The 17299-nt window shown below is 36.4% G+C and overlaps 1 protein-coding gene across 2 annotated transcripts in view; it reads right to left on the bottom strand.

The window, feature by feature from the left end:
• AP4E1 (adaptor related protein complex 4 subunit epsilon 1) overlaps positions 1-17299 on the bottom strand; it is a 55644-nt gene that overhangs the window by 21031 nt on the left and 17314 nt on the right. For both annotated transcript variants that reach the window (XM_034994650.1, XM_034994651.1), the window contains exons 8-14: positions 15299-15372; positions 10399-10521; positions 9979-10088; positions 7126-7265; positions 6079-6191; positions 5860-5978; positions 1169-1471 (exon numbers count right to left, since the gene is read on the bottom strand). In XM_034994650.1, coding sequence (XP_034850541.1) covers positions 1169-1471; positions 5860-5978; positions 6079-6191; positions 7126-7265; positions 9979-10088; positions 10399-10521; positions 15299-15372 — 982 coding nt within the window. The remainder of the gene's footprint in view (positions 1-1168; positions 1472-5859; positions 5979-6078; positions 6192-7125; positions 7266-9978; positions 10089-10398; positions 10522-15298; positions 15373-17299) is intronic.

Raw genomic sequence — 17299 nt, 5'->3', positions numbered from 1 at the left:
TGCTTTTTCACAAATCTATGGAAAATTACCTAATTTCAGCAGGAACAGAAAGGTACGAGAGAATGATTAAGTGAAAAGAAATGAGATGAAGAAAGAGTAAGGGGAAAAGGAGAAAAGAAAAAGTGAGCAAAGAGTGAGATCTATACAAAAGGATATGGCAGCGGTAGCTTCAGAAGCCACAGGTTTGCTTCTCCTGCTTTAGCCAAGTGTACGGTAACAACTCAGATAATTAGAAGGGCAGGTGAATCTCTAACAGTTAAGCGGCAAGTCACACTCTGAATCTGGAAAGGTTTAGTTTCAATAAGATTCTTACACAATGAAGCTACGTCATCATCACTATCTTCTACTGGAGGAAAGAGGAAACAGGTTACTTCCTAGTTTAATACCGTGTGTAGCGTATATATTCACCATTTCAATGAATGGCTCTGGAATGCCTACCAAACATGAAAAAGGCCTCTGCCCTTGAGGAGCTATCTGAAAGAACCAATGAACAAAGGTTCAAAATGAATACAAGCCATGAAAATCTGAGTCAAAATTAGTGGGAATGCTACCCCTCCTCTCCTCTTTCTCAACTATAGGACACCTGACAAATAAAAATTTGTACAAATCTGGCTTCCTTTTGGCAACTTCCTAATTTATGCCAGTCTAGGGGAGAGACCAGTATACACTCAGAGGGTGAGTAGTAACTGAGCCCATTAGGTTAAAAAGGGTGGCAGCTGAAAGTGAGGTGGGAGAAGGAAAGGTGGGTGATCAGGTTCCAAAGTGGGAAAGAACTTAGATACTAGGTGGACAAAATGCAACAGAGAACTATTTTTTACATTCTCAAAGAAAAAACAGTAATAATTAAACAACATATTAGAAAAATTCAAAGGAAACTAAAAACGTTTAATTCTTGAATTACCGTATGTTAAAAGCGATTGTCACTGGATATAAATGCCTTCATTGCAGTTCTCCAGAAGATATACTCCTCTAGTCCCAACTATTCAGGATCACTACTCACCTGAAGCTCTCAAATTCTCTGTCATACTAATGTGAGGAAAAACTCCGACCTTCATTTTCAGTGTTACGGAAATTGTATTTTGATATACTCCAGATACCTCACAAATGCAAGAATTATTCTGTTTACAGACAATGCAATTTTTACGAAGCTAAAACACAGATGCCTTACCACCATGTCTTCACAGCTCTTATCAACTGGAAGCAAGCTCTTCATAAGTTCCACATTCTCACGTAAGTGTTTTAATTCAAATGCATGCTGTCTCATACAAGTATCCAAAGATATGGTGAATTCCTGGATTAATCTCTCGACTATGTTAGAAGAGTGTGCTTGGGATGTCAACTTGGTAACAGCAGCGATTAACCAGGCTTTTGTTTCTGAAGAAACCGAGGCATTCATAAGTAACTTGTAGAGCTTGGTTAGGACTTCCTCTGGTGTGTCCTTATCTAAGAGGTAGTAATACTCCCCTAACACCTATGAGTAAAACAAAGAGATGTTTATATAGAAATATAAAGTTACAGAGCAAATTGTACTCAGAGATCCAAACAAAGTAGCTACTGCTGGAGTCAATTTACTCTAGATTGAACATACTCTCATGGCGAATTATTAGATAAGGATAAAATTACACATTTTAGATTCAAAATTATATAAGAATTGGAAGTCAATACAAAAAGGTTTCCACATCTTTATCATTAACAATATATAAAGCAGCATACCTTTACAAGTTCACTTTCTTCTGATTTTCAGGTTTGGTTATTGCTTTTTACACGCATGTCCACATTCTGTTACTTATTTTGCAATGAGCACTTAAACCAGGGGTCCTCACATGCTAATATGCATGAGAGTCACCTGAGGTATTTCATCAAAATACAGATTTCTAGGTTCTACCCCCAGATATTCTGAGTTAGTATGTCTGTGGTGGGGATCTACAATACACATTTTGAACCAGCATTAGCTGATTCTGATATAGATGATCCACAGAAGAAACTCTGAGGAACACTGATCTATGTTACATATCTTTTTTCTTACATCTAACTTATTTAGGTGATTATTTATAATCACCTAAATAAATAATCCTACTGGCCTAAGAATCATAAACTGATAATTCATAGAGTGTGAGATCTTTCCTAAGTGCTACTTATGGAGTTTTTTCATGTCTTTGGTGTAACATTGGCATCAGCAGGAAAAAAAAAAACAACAGGCAGGTGAGGTGACAGGGAAGGAAAAATTTATAGCTAGTAACAAGAACAGGAGGAAAAATAAATAGAACTAAATAAGTTCAATCTTTAAAGTAGCAAGATAATTTTTTGCGTGGTAATCTAAATCTAAAAGCCAGTAATCTAAATCCCAGTTCAAAAATCAATGGGAAGATGGAGTAGATGCATTTTCCCCTATTCTTCCCAATAAGTACACCTAAAAACCCTTGATGTTATATATAAAGCATACATAAAAAGACACCAGCAGGGCGCATGGGTGGCTCAGTCGTTAAGCGTCTGCCTTCGGCTCAGGTCATGGTCCCAGGGTCCTAGGATCCAGCCCCGCATCGGGCTCCCTGCTCCGTGGGAAGCCTGTTCTCCCTCTCCCACTCCCCCTGCATGTGTTCCTTTTCTCACTGTGTCTCTCTCTGTCAAAAAAATAAATAAATAAAATCTAAAAAAAAAAAAAGACACCGATACGTGGAGAAAAGAAGGCTGACTGCTAAGGACGCTGGGATAGTACAGTGGGTTATCTGCTACCTCATAAACCCCAGACTGGGTTCTGGTAGGCCAGCAACCTGGAAACACCACTGGGCGCAGACAAACTGGCCTCAAGAAAAGCCTGCCCTCTAGCCAAAGAGCCAAGAGGCCAGAAAACTTTCAGACAATAACCCTTCTACTCCAGTCAAGCACTACACAGAAAAAAACCATAGACCCACCCACACAGCAAAGGCAGAGAGCCAAGACTTCCACCCCTACAAAGCTGTAAGAGGCACCCCCTTTCCCTCACAAGGGTGGTGACAGAGAAGACCAGGCGGGGAGCCAAGACTTTCATCCCCACCAAGCTGTAGAGAGGACCACTCCTCCACAGTGTCCATGAAGACCACATATGAAGCCACCTCACCTCTACCCAGGTACAAAGAGGGACCCCTCCCCACCTCCGCTAGGGTGGTGTCAACAGAAGCCTAGTGGAGAGTCAGGACTTTCACCACTGCTCAGCCATAGCAAGATGACCCCTTCACAGTGTCAGTGGAGGCCACATAGTTAGAGATCTCAACACCTGTGTCACAAGACCATCACCGAGAGAATCTAATCAACATTTATTGAACACACCATCCAACAACAGCAGAATACCCATTCTTTTCAAGCACCCACAGAACATACAGTAAGATGTAACTTGGGCCATAAAACAAACCTCAACAAACTTAACAGAACTGAATTCATCGAGTATTTTCTCTGACAACAATGGCATCAAACTAGAAATCAGTAACAGGAAATTTTCCAAACACTTAAAAATTAAACAACACTCTTCTATATAATTTTTCCAGAACATGGAAGAGGAAAGAGCATTCCTGACTTCAGACCAAAACCAAACCAACAGAGTAGAAAAAAATCTCAAGAACAGAGATGTAAAAATTCTTAACAAGATCTCAAGAAATCTACAAAAAAAAAAAAAAAAAAATCCTAGATTAGTGAGTTCAGCAAGGTTGCAAAGATTGCAAAGCAAGATTGCAAAGACAAGATCAAAATACAAAAATCTATTGTACTTGAATAAACTAGCAACAAACATGTGGGAACCAAAATTAAAAATACAACTTATTTACTACTGCTCTAAATAAAATGAAATGCTTAAGCATAAATCTATCAAAACTTGTACAGAATCTGTATGTTATAGAAAGAAATAAAAGCACTATAAATATACAGACTGACATGGAGAAAAAAAAGAAATGGCTGCCAATACAATAACCCATTTAGGCAAGGATTACCAGTACTAAAACCATTGGTGAAAGGCAGTTGAGGAAAAGATGTTCATGCATAGCCACATAGAATCACCTTACAGATTAGCTGTAAATGTCCAAGAGAAAGAGCACCTTTACAATGGAGAGATCTAAAATTCATCATCTTAACCAAACAATGAAACTTAAAATCACCAGTGACTATAGGAATTGATACTATATGCGTCCTGATGACGCAGTGGAAAGTATATATTGTTGATGTAGTATTCTTACTAAAAATGTTTAACCAGGGGCACCTGGGTGGCTCAGTTGTTAAGCGTCTGCCTTCGGCTCAGATCATGATCCCAGGGTCCTGGGATCGAACCCCACATCGGGCTCCCTGATTGGTGGGAAGCCTGCTTCTCCCTCTCCCACTCCCCCTGCTTGTGTTCCCTCTCTCGCTGTGTCTCTGTCTGTCAAATAAACAAATAAAATCTTTAAAAAAAAAAATGTTTAACCAAACCAGAAATAATGAGGCAAATTCAGAATGCTGGATATTCTGTAAGTCAACAGTATTCATCCAAAAAAATCACTGTCATGAAAACAAAAAGAAACTGAGGGTCAGTATAAAATAAAGAGGCTAAAAAGACAACCAAATGCAATTTGTGAACCCTGACTGGATCCAGGATTAGGAATAGTAGAAAAAGAACCATAAGAGACCTTTTTTTGACAAATGGATAAATGTGAACACGGACTATATAGTAAGTGATATTAATGGATTAATGTTACATTTCTTATTACCAATGTAATAATGGTTCTATGACAGGACAATGTCATTCTTAGAAGATTCACGTTGAATTTTTTATGGAGTGTCATAATGTCTGCAACTCTATTGTAAATGACTCAGCAAAACAAACTGTATTTAGGTAGATCTACATATAGATACAGATACAGTAAAGCAAAGGTGGTTAAAAATATTAACTGGGAATACAGATGAAAAGTATAGAGGTATTTATTATACTAGTCTTTCAACTTTCCTGTAGTTGAGAAAAATAAATAAAAGTCTGGGTAAAATTTAAGTTAAAATGCTAACATTTGGCCAAAGTATAAAATATTAAAATATGTATATCCTATGATCCAGTAGTTATACTTCACCAAGTCTCCCCCTAAAGAAACTCACCCATATGCACACCAAAGAATACACAGAGGTGATGGTATGCGTGCAATTACCTATGATTATATTACATAAAATGTGACCTTCTTCTTACAAAGAGATGATCTCCTTTGCTGGCTTTGATGAAGCAAGAAGGCATGTAGGGAGGTCCACATGCAAGAAACTGAAGGCAGCTCTAGGAGCTAAGAGTAGCCTACAGTCAACAGTCTGGATCTCAAACCCTCAGTCCTACACCTACAAGAAATTGATTTCTTCCAACGACCACATGAGCTTGGAAGTGGATCCTTCACCAGTCAAGATTCAGATGAGACAGCAGCCCCAGCCAACACCCAGACTGCAACTCTGAGAGTCCCTAAGCAGAGCACCCAGCTAAGCCATGTCTCGACTTCTGACCCACAGAAACTGTGAGACAATAAATTTCTGTTGTTTTAAGCACTAAGTTTGTGGTAACATACAGCAACAGAAAACTAACATAACACAGATGCATGGTGTTCACATATTCTAACATTCACACAGAAAACACAACAAATGTATTGTAGACACAAACAGATATCTAACCAACTATCTATACTTAAAAGACCAGATCAGTGAGATGGCAGGGAGAATGAACAGACAAGTGGATAGTTAAGTGACAGAAACTAGCCACTGGGAAAGAAAACTGACAGCTGGAGTCAGCATGCCGAGTAGAACTGAATGACTTCTGAAGGAAATACATTGTTAGTATTTGGTTTTATAAAAAATGTTATAAATACTTATGATCTAATGTACTTCGCTTACCCAACTCATAACTTGAAGAAATTTCTGTGGATAGAACACATTTTCCACATCTAGTAAAGTGAGATAAGACTGAACTGCATAAAGCCTTAATTGCTGGTCTTCTGTTTCATCATCAAAACCTACAAAGAAATTGATATATCATCTTAACTTCCACTAAATTCTCTAAGAAAACATTTAATTTTTGGATCTCTATTTTACAGAATGCAGTAATTTACTAACCTTCCGCAAGCAGTCTCATAAAGTTATTGGGAATATCAGGATGCATGACATCTCCTCCCACTGAAAACACAGCATTCATTGTCTGAATAAACCATGCATTATCAGGGGCATATGTGTCCACAGTGTTAAGAACAAGTACACTTCCAAATGCCACTTCTTAAAATTATCTTTTCTGCATCAACCTTTTATTAAAGAATAACCCCCAACCCATCCTACTTTGTCATTTTTGCTTTTAACCTCTGCCAATAAATTGTTCTATACGCCAGTTTTATGTAAAATAGGTGCTCAATAAAAGCTTATTTAATAAACTTAATAAACTAAGTTCATGTTGCTTCATCTAGCACTATTCTTTGTATATAACTAAGCATCCAATAAATAAGTGTGAAATAATTTAAAGAAATGTTCCAGCTGACTAACAAATAATGGAAAACGATCTACACTTCAAAAAAGCTAAATGTGGTGTGTCTACCTGAAAAAGCTGTTTAACCTCTTTCTAATCTGTTCTGCTCAGTCTAAAATTCTATCATTCTGCTGGCCAGAGCTACAGCACTGGCTAGGACAAAACTATACTTAAGCAATTTCCAAGACAAGTGGATTAACACTGTGCATTTACTCTTTCTTAGATTTAAATAACAGACATCTTAAAAAGAATGGAATCTCCTTGTGACCTTCAAAGTTACTCTGACTTTTAAAAAGCAAATGTGGAAGAAAGGTGACATGTGAATGGAGTTCCCAACTACCTTACTGTGACAATTTCCAGTATAAACAACAGTGCAGAGGATAAATTTTAGCATGCTGATCTCTAATCCCAAGGTCCCCCTGCAAAACAAGAACTTTTACCAGAAAAGAAACTAAGTATAAAGTAAAGTCAAAGATAAGGTGGCACTGGGTCGCCTGAGTGGCTCAGTCAGTTAAGCGTCTGCCTTTGGCTCAAGTCATGATCCCAGGGTCCTGGGATCAAGCCCCGCATCAGGCTCCCTACTCAGCAGTGAGTCTGCTTCTCCCTCTCTAAAGGTATTCATGACTCATGGTCTAAACAAAGGATATTTCTCAGCAAGCTCAGCTATTTTGCCAACCAAATTGACAATAATATATTCTTCTTTGCTCTGATGTAAATATTCAAGCATTTTCTGGACAATCACTGTTATATTCTGTGCATTAGTAATTCTGTAAAGAAGCTCCAGAGTCTATTTAAGAAAGAGAAATAAAAACAGAATTATAAAACTATGCATGATAACTCCAATAAATTCAGCAATATACAGGTTTATAATAGAGTTGATTCTCCCACTTTTGCATAGATCAACTGGGCAGTCGGTTCACAGGTGCTGAAGAAATGCACATTTTAACTGAAACAGAACTTAAGAAAGGTAGAACCAACTTAGTGTCAAAAAAATTATGATCAATTTCAAAGTCTAAAAGCCTTCTACTGATCTCAATAAGTATAATCTGACTCCTTCTACATAAGAGGCCATGTAAAGACTAAAAAGTTAAAAGGCATATAACCTATAAAAAATAGAACAGCTTCTTAAACCTGTATTACTTATGCCTGTATGTGCACGTATATACACACACATTACATACACACATAAAAACTCAGTCTTGCAAACTATATTTTCCACACTACCCAAACAATAGAAAACAGCCCTTGAGTGGGTTTGTCAGCTGAGGGCAAACGGCCTCTAACGGACAGACAAAGATTGGTGGCTCAAGTGCTTCAAAGCCTTAGCAAGGCCTATGTTCAGAATCTCAGGCAGCAAGGAAAAACCATGTTATAGCCCTACCTTCTCAGTGCTCAGGAATATACCTCTTGCTTCTTCAAGTAAGATGAAGGAAGACCAGTACCACAGTAAGCTCCCATTTGGCTGGGCTTTCTGAGGCCCTACATTAAGGTTCTAAAAATATTATAATTCCCAGAAATCAATATGAGACCAAGGGCAGTACTGAGAAGGTATCATTTACTGGTATTTTAGGATCAACAACGTTAGCTGCAAGAGAATGTCCACATACCCTACTTGTCAAACTTGTCCAAAATACCTTTAGGGCTCTTTATAATTTTGCAATCTTATAGCCAGGATTTCAAGTACAAAAGATAACTGTTTCAGTTAATCTTTAACTCCATTTAAAATCTACAAAAACACAGGTCTCCCTATCAATAGTTTTCAATTTATCTAGCTGTCTCAGACATGCTCCCTGTAGACTCTAAACTATATATTATATATTTTTAGATAATTTACACCCAATTTATTTCCTACTCTAAGACCATATAATTTAGCATTTCCAGGACTGTATGGGATATGGTATTAGGAACTGCATGGCTAGAGGTCTTTCATACTAGTTCCTTCTTGTCTTCTTTCTCCCTGTAAGAAACAAAGGTAATAAAACCAGGTAAAAGGGAATCCCAGTCCGAAGCAACAGGTCACTCCATACCCAGGGACCAAAGTTCTTGGTATGCAACTACTTATAGAGGTTAGATGTGACAGTGGCATTCAAAGAGACAGTACTACAGTGCCTTCTTGGGCACCACTGATACTCAGTATCTTCCCCAAAGAATTTGAACTACTTTTCTCACTATAGGTAATAGACAAACAGATCAGACTTGATCACTTTAAACAGATCAGACATGATAACTTTATTTTCCCTTTGACCCTCATTTTTAAATGAGAGCCCCCAAATTAAATATAGCAATAAGAACACTGTACCTAAGTCAACTCTGTTCAATTTAGTAGCCAATCACACAAAGAAAATGCATGCTATCTGTTCAAAGATTTTTCTATGATGCCTACACATAGAAATTAGTGTATCTGTAAACTTCCCAGATTCATTTGAGGCAGGTAACAATTTTCAGAAGATTAAAAATATGAATGCAAAAATAAAAAATATGGGGCACCTGGGTGGCTCAGTTAAGCATCCAACTCTGGATTTCGGCTCAGGTCATGATCTCAGGGTCATGAGATCAAGCCCTGCCTCAGGCTCTGTGCTGAGTGTGGAACCTGCTTAAGATTCTCTCCCTCCCCCTTCCTCTGCCCCTCACTCTCTGCTCTCTATTTCAAAAAACAAAAACAAAAAAACCCATATATATATATATATATGTATGTCAATTTCTCAAAAATATTTTTATTTCATAAATAGCACCTTCTAAAATTCAAAATGTATAATCTTATCTTTTAAAATTACAATTGCTTAATGAAATAGTTTTCTTTCAATAAATATTTTTAACTCATTGCTTTTAAGTAATTTAGATGTTTAATAAATTATCTTTACTATTTTTAAAATCAAAAATAAAAATATCTACTCAACTAGGTCCCATATACCATTTTAAATGAAGGCACAGAATGATTTCTTTAATGAAAATTAACATAAATACTTATATAGACACTCAAGTGGACACTGAAGCTATTTTACAAAAGGAAAAAGTTGAAAAAAAATTAAGTAAATTATACCCCTTTCCTTCCAAGCAGCTCAAATCATTTTGGGGATGTCTTTATTAATTCTTTCAATATTCCTACATATTTAATAGAGAAAACATTAGCCCACCTTACAGATGTTAACGAGAATATGAAAAAATATTAATAGTCATAAATTACACCTTAAGTTGCATTAACAGAAAGACCTGGAAATAGGATTCAGTTTTCCTCTTGAACCAAAAAGATATTAATGAGTCCATACAGGTAACTGAACCTAACTCCTCCAACTCATAGTTTAAATCCATTTGTGAGGATACTGATACAAGGACTTTTTAGAAAGAATAAAATATACTCAAAAGTTAAAATACACTGTGTGTACACACACACACACACACACACACACACAACACGCCCACTACTTGATTCTCTCCATAATACCAAAAAAAAGTTTAAAAGTTCTAACACTTTGCATATACTATTCAAAATACTAGTTTACCTCTCTTTTAATAATGGGATCAGGATGGTCTAAGCATTCAATTATTGTCATCTGGTGCTGAAGAGCCAGAGTGGGATCCTGTTGTATAACATAGGTAAGAGCCTTCAGTCCTAGAAACAAAGATTACATTATTCAGTTGACTGAAAACAAATACCCAGCAAATTTCAAGAGCTCTCTTTGTAATTTCTGTCAAAATTATCTAATCATTTTGGGGCACCTGGGTGGCTCAGTCATGATCTCAGGGTCATAAGATCGAGCTCTGTGTTGGGCTCCACCCTCAGCAAGGAGTCTGCTTGAGATTCTCTCTTCCTCTCCCTCTCTTCTCTGCCCCACCCATTCATGGGTGCATGCGAGCGTCTCTCTCTCTCTCAAATAAATAAATAAGTAAAATCTTTTTTAAAAATTATCTAATCATCTTACCTAAATACTTGAGATTTATTTTAGGTGACAGAACAAATTTTCCAATGCACTTGGCAGCCTTCTCAAGTAATTCTGATTTAGGATAAATAGAATAAACTGTATGTACACATTCAAACAGAATAGCTAGAGAAAGAAAATACAAAATATCAGGGATCATGTTTAGACATATTAAAAAACATACCTGTATAGAACTCACAACAAAACAAACTAATTAAAAGGTCAGTTTTAGTAAAAAAATCTTATTTATGAAAAATTTTCAAAGTTGGGAACTTTGTTGTTTTCAGGCTTAAACAGTAATTAGGATTATGTTACCACAGCACAATCTAAAGAGAATTATTTATATATTAATAGATAAAAATGATGAATTCATTCATGCAACAAGTATTTACTGAACACCTCCTATTGTTGTAATAGTATGGATACAGCAGTGGTTAAAAAAAAAAAAAAAAAAGACAAAAAACCCTGTCCTTAATGATGCTCCATTTTCTATTGTAACTGACATGGTTTCCTTTACAGATTCCTTCCATTCAGAACTTTCCTGCTATCAAATTGTGTTAGTACAAAAGCTTCTCATTACTCATCTAAAATCTTAACTTATTTAGATGCTTATAAGATTTCTGGAAAGCTAGTACAGGTAAAATTAATAGTTCGAAAATTGCATTTATTAGTCAACTTAGGCATAAATGAGCTGAAAAAGAATTTAACAGGTTTTTAAAATTATTTTTCCACCGGAGCTAAGTCCCTTTATGCCTCAACTCTACAAAAATCTAAGTATAAGTCCACAAAATGAAATAGAAGCCTCCCTGCTGCCTCCCCTCTATAATAGTTTCAAAAAAGTGCTTCTGAAGATTTCTAAACATAAAAACACAATGTGAAGTTTTGTTTTCTCTTCCAGAGCAACCCAGGTCCTAACCAAAGTATCATCAAGTAAAAATGACCAAATTAAAAATTAATAACATTCTATCATTTGTGATACTGTGGTTTTATCATATGTATTTTGGATAGGGTTATGCACAAAATTTGAAGTTCCACTGATCCCGTATCCTTCAGATTAGACTTTACTTTCATATGAAGTAAGTCTCTATTGACCCCACTCTGGCAGGGAGATGTGGGTACCACCCAGTGGGTGTGGAAGCCCAGGTTCTCCACTCTGCCTCCTTGTTTCCTTCTGGATAGGGGATGGGAACATCCGCTGATACTATCCTCCTGGGAAAGGAAGGGGCATTTCATTAGTGCTCCCTACATGGCCTCCACTGACACTGCTAGGTGGCCTGAGTATCGCTGACCAGTGGTGAAGGCTCCGACTCTCCACCAGCTTCCTCTAACACCACCCCAGCAAAGAGGGGAGAGGTACTTCGTTAACCCCCATCCCTAAATATGTGAAATCCAGGCTTCCCACATCATCTCCACTGACAGTGCACCTGGCAGGGGTGAAATTCTGGCTCTCCTCTTGGGATTCTCCACCAGAAGTCCAGTGGAGGGCTAAGAAGCTGGTTACACCTCGTGACGTGGAATTCTTGGCTTCCCACTCAGTCTTTTCTGCCATGACATAATTTGCTGTGTGTGATGCTTGGCTGGAATAGAGAAGCTACTGCTATCTTGCTATTTTGCCCTTTTCTTGTCAGTCCTTTGGCTAGGACAACAGGCTTTTTTCTTGGGGCATTTTTGTCTGCGCCTGTCAGCATTTCCAGGTTGCTGGCTCTCCAGTACCCAGTCTGGGAACTATGAGGCAAAAAGAAAACCCAGGGTACTCAACCATGGTGTTGTTCCTTGCATCCCAAGGTCCCTAACCAGTTTACCTTCATTTCTCCACCTTTCAGAGTCATATGCTAATTTGACATATAATATCCACTAAGTAGGAAAAACAGGGAAATGCACTTCTATCTACTTTTGATGGTTCTGTTCCTTGTACTCCATTTTATATAATTCTCCCAATTTATTGAATAGCTTACTAAAAATGTTACTCTCATCTTATCAGTACCCTGCCTAAAAAACTTTCATACCTCTGGATTTATACAGTATCAAGTCCAAACTCTTTTGGCTCTCACAAGAGGACCTCTGCAATATGGCCTTTCCACTGCTCCCACTATGAACGGTCCATGCAGGCTGCTGGTAAGTCAATATTCTCTGAAACAGTTTTAAACATCCCCACTTCTGCACTTTCTCTCATGTTCCCTCTGCCTAGACCCCCTAGACCTCCCTTCTGGCTATCTGAATCCTACCTACCTTTCAGGGCCTCATTACATCAATAAATCCTTATGTGTGTCCTTAGGCCCACAGTGATCTCTACCACCTCTGGACTCCTGTAATATTTATTCCCTGCACCACCCCTTAGCATTCTACCTTATACTGGTATTATGCTTTCATAAATAAGCTATTTCTCCCATTATATTGTAAATTCCTTGAAGACAAAGATTGTATTTTACACTTCTTCGTATGCTCTATATCACTTTGTACAATGCCTGGTACATAACAGTAGTCAATAAATGTCTTTGATGTGATTTATGTCTTGATTTAACTTTAAGGTAAGTTGTAATAATGGAGCTGTCATAAAAATATGGTTTAGAAGGTATAAAGACTAAAATTCAATCAGACAACTGATAAAAGTAATCTTCTTTTCTTTTAATCCAATTAAAACATATTACTCATTGATTGAACTAGTGCCAGATACTGGGATAGACACAGTCTCTTCCCTTATGAAGTTCATAATTTAAAATTCACATTCTTAAGCAAAAAAATATTTATGTTAGCACTACTAGATAACAGTCTAGTTATCTATAATAACTGTAAGTTATAAACCATATCAATACAAAAAGGGGGGGACCCTAACAATGGAAAGTTTAATAAAGGAAATAAATAAAACAAAAGAAACTATAAGGTTTCCATGGCAAGGTGAACACTGGACTGACAGCCTACAAAGAAACAAACTGTTGGTGTTGGTCCCTGAGTATCGCTGGACTCTAGTGGAGATACCCTAGTGGAGAACATTAAAAAATATTTCCTCAGGTATACAGCATTCTCCAAATCAAAGGAACGGGTAACAGTGGCTATCTCCAAGAAGGGGAATTGGGTGGTCGGTGGTAAGGGTCAAAGGGACACTTACTGTTCACTGTATACCTTTGTGTACCTTTTGAATTTTGAACCATGTGCATATATTACTTATTCAAAAAAATAAAATTAAAGCTGAAATGTCAATTACCAAAAAAAAAACAAAAACAAAAACTTTCTGTAAGAAAAAGAAAAGCAAATCCTTAATTGATTCTAAACAGAATTCCTTGAGAGCCTTTTAAACTCTTAATCCTACATGCTCATTATATCTCAAACAAAACTTTTTACTTGGCTGCCTGCAAAGACTCTGACACTTCTTTGGAGCTTCTGACAGTACCTAGCCAAACCACCTTGCCAGTAAGGATCATCCTTACCTCTGGCCTGACTCTTCTCATTAGACAGTAGGATCCTAGATAATATCAACTGATCATTATGTTATACACTCATAAGGGCAGGGACTGTGTCTACCTCATTTTCCTTTAATCTCCCAGACTCATCATGGAAAAATAAATCAATCAACTCTTTCCTCAATCTGTACCTAGTTTACAAAACAAGTTTTTGTTCTGTAAGCCTTCAATAAATGCTGATTGAACAAGTGAATAAACCACTTTTATTGCCTTAATTACCATTTATTCATGCAAAGCATAAATCTATCCTTCAAAATTTACCATCTCAATTCACTATCATATATATTATCATTCTCGTACTAGTCTTACACATGCAATCCTTTCTCCTTATTCCTATTCCATCTTTGTCAAGCATTTTTCTTACAGGTAAACTAGTGCAATTTCTGCCCTCTAGTCCGCCCTACGTTTCTATAATCAATGTCCTTAAAGATTCAGTTTACCACTGTCTGAAAGAACAATGGTCTTCCTCCCCTACTTCACAGTATTTTACTAGATTAAGAAATGACTTCTCATTTGAGTTAACCTCTCAGTGTCTCCTTACTGCTCTTCTCCAGTACATGCAAAATTCAAACTGTTTTACTTTGCTTCTGAGTATTTCCAAATACCCCAATTTCTTTACTGAGCTTTTTCAAACTAATCAATAAAGAACTAATAGTTCCTCCCCCTGGCTATTAAGATTGGAAGTTTTTGGGTTACTTTCCTAAGTCCTCCACCCCCAAATTACTCATCTCATATCACTAAATTACTTTATAAAATTGTATGCAACATATAGCTACTGCCTATATATTTATTATTCCATACATATATATGCTATATATCTTTGTCTGTACTCTACTCTTCCTTCAGTTGTCTTCTTAAATATCACTTTTTCAGAAAAACCTTCGTGTTTTTTCTCTTACTTAAGGCTAGCTGCTCTTTCTCCCACAGCACCCTATAATTCTCCTTTGTAACATTTACACCACCTGACCCTTTCCATCTAGTCTGTGAGATCAATGGGAATACTGTTTTATTCACAACTGTACTCCAAGCACCTTGCACAGGGACCTGACAAAAAACGGAAATTTAAGAAATATTTGATGACTAGTTGACTGATTTATTTAAGAACTGTCTTCCTAAGTATGGAACAGATCTACTGTGTTAACCTTCACAGTCAATTAGATGCTTAGTGAATACTTTCAATATAAAAACAATTCTCTTTAAAATATTTAGAAAAGAGAGAGATAATTTTAATAATGAATTTAGGTCAACATTTAAAACAATGCCATAATTTCAAATTATTTCTATTAGTTATCTAATGCTTGCACTGAAAAATAATAACCCAAAGAACCATCTTAAAAATTAACATATACAATTCTTTTGGAATTTATAGTATTCTAACACACATTTTGTTACAATCCTGAAAAACACTGTTAATCGTTAGAGTAGCATTTACATATGTTACCTACCATATGTGACATTGTGATTTAGCTCGGCTCTTCTTAAGGATTCATCAAGAACATCATACATTAATTCACTTGTCCTGTTTAAAAGATATTTTATTTGCAGTAGAATTATAGTATTATAACTCAATAAAACAGTTTTTCAAACTTCTCTCTCTTTAAAACTGAGGATCTACAGAAAAGAAGTGAAAGAAATTCATTTTATGAAATTATGGGAATTTCACTTCTTCAAGATTCCATTTGTTCTTTTTCTTGAGTTTAATTTCCTGCTTTATCAAAGCTGACTAGTCAATGGAGAGATATCCCTAAGTCAATCAACTCTTTCCTCTACTTGTACCTAGTCTAAGAATCAGGCTTTTGTTTGGTTGAACATACTACCTTTTATAATTTTATTTATAATAAAATATGCTACCTGTTTCAAGTTACTACAGTAATACCTCACACACCCAGATTATTCCAGAGAGTAACCACATAGTTTTTTAAAAATATTCAAATACTAGTCTTTCTTTAAGCAGCACCAGGTTCTCTGGAAAAAAAATTTTAACTTTCATTTACGTAAAATATAAAGAAATTACATTTTGTGAAATGGGTTTCTATCATACCTATGCCTTTATGGTTACTGATTACATTTACAGTAGCTGGGTTGAGGTAGATACTGTTAAGAAAATGCAGTGCTTTGTAGAGCACTCTGCCTCCCAACCTAGAAAAGTCCTCTGCAAGAGGTCAGTGTGAAACTGTGGCTTCTTAGCTGGCATTTCTGTCTATGTTTTACAAATTCGAAAAGCATGAACAGAAAAAAGAACTACCATCAACATACAATACACGCAGTAGTCTTGCAGAGAAACTACACTGTAAAACAAAGAGATCAAAATAATGTGAGGCTACACAAATAACACATGATGTTACATCTTTTTCAGAAAACTTCTTTTTTCCAAATATATAGCTATAAAATTTAATTTGAAGTGCATGTGCTTTTATTCTGTCTTGACTAAAGTATAACTATCCAGTGAGAATCCAGAACCATATTCTAAAATCCTTCATTTTATTGCATAAGCACTTTCTCCAGACAATAACCACAAAGCAGACATTACAACCCTCCCCCCGCACCAAATTTGGTAATACTACACCTAGATTATAGTCTAGTTTCTCAATTTTAAAAGCCAATGTTTGGCATAGGAGTCATAATTAACCACATGAAAATGTGGAAACATCTGCAGACATGATCAAGCAACATTAATAACCTAAATCTAAGAATGCTATAAAACACAAGAAAATATTCAAACAACAGACATAAAAGAATATAAATATAAGAAGACTTTTCCATTAAATTAGCTCTTTCATTAAATACATTAGAATCTGTTATAAAATAACATTTTTACTTTGCCACACTGAGCTTAGCATGTCTTAAGAAACACAAGATTTGTGTTAACATAAAATGTCAGAGTTGGAACAAAGGAGAAAATATTCTAATGTTCCACAACATCATAAGAGTTCCACTCTTTGTTTATTTCATTGAGCCTAATTCTATTCAACTGAGCTCTCTGGAGGTAAGCTCTCTCTTTGTACATATTTTTTGTAACTTTGTACGTATTCCCCAAATTCATCCATAAATTCACCCAAATTCATTTCATGAATTTGAAAATCCAAATTCATAGATAAAGGAAAGAAGAAAAATAATGAGTTAATGAATTTAGTAAACAACATATTGTCACTGGATCTTTTTAGACCAGTGAGGTCTGGTTGCATTACTATGAAATTCATGATTTTAAAACAGAATTCCAGGGCATCTGGGTGGCTCAGTCGTTAAGTGTCTGCCTTCGGCTCAGGTCATGATCCCAGGGTCCTGGGATCGAGCCCCACATCGGGCTCCCTGCTCGGCAGAAAGCCTGCTTCTCCCTCTCCCACTCCCCCTGCTTATGTTCCTGCTCTCACTATCTCTCTCTCTGTCAAATAAATAAATAAAATCTTAAAAAAAAAACAAAAAAAAAAAACAAACAGAATTCCAGT

This window comes from Mirounga leonina, unplaced genomic scaffold (genome assembly GCF_011800145.1).
Source record: "Mirounga leonina isolate KUSES-001 unplaced genomic scaffold, KU_Mleo_1.0 Mir_91, whole genome shotgun sequence".
Taxonomy (NCBI): Eukaryota; Metazoa; Chordata; class Mammalia; order Carnivora; family Phocidae; genus Mirounga; species Mirounga leonina.
The sequence above is the reverse complement of the archived record's forward strand: the minus strand, read 5'-3'. Positions and strand labels throughout refer to the sequence as shown.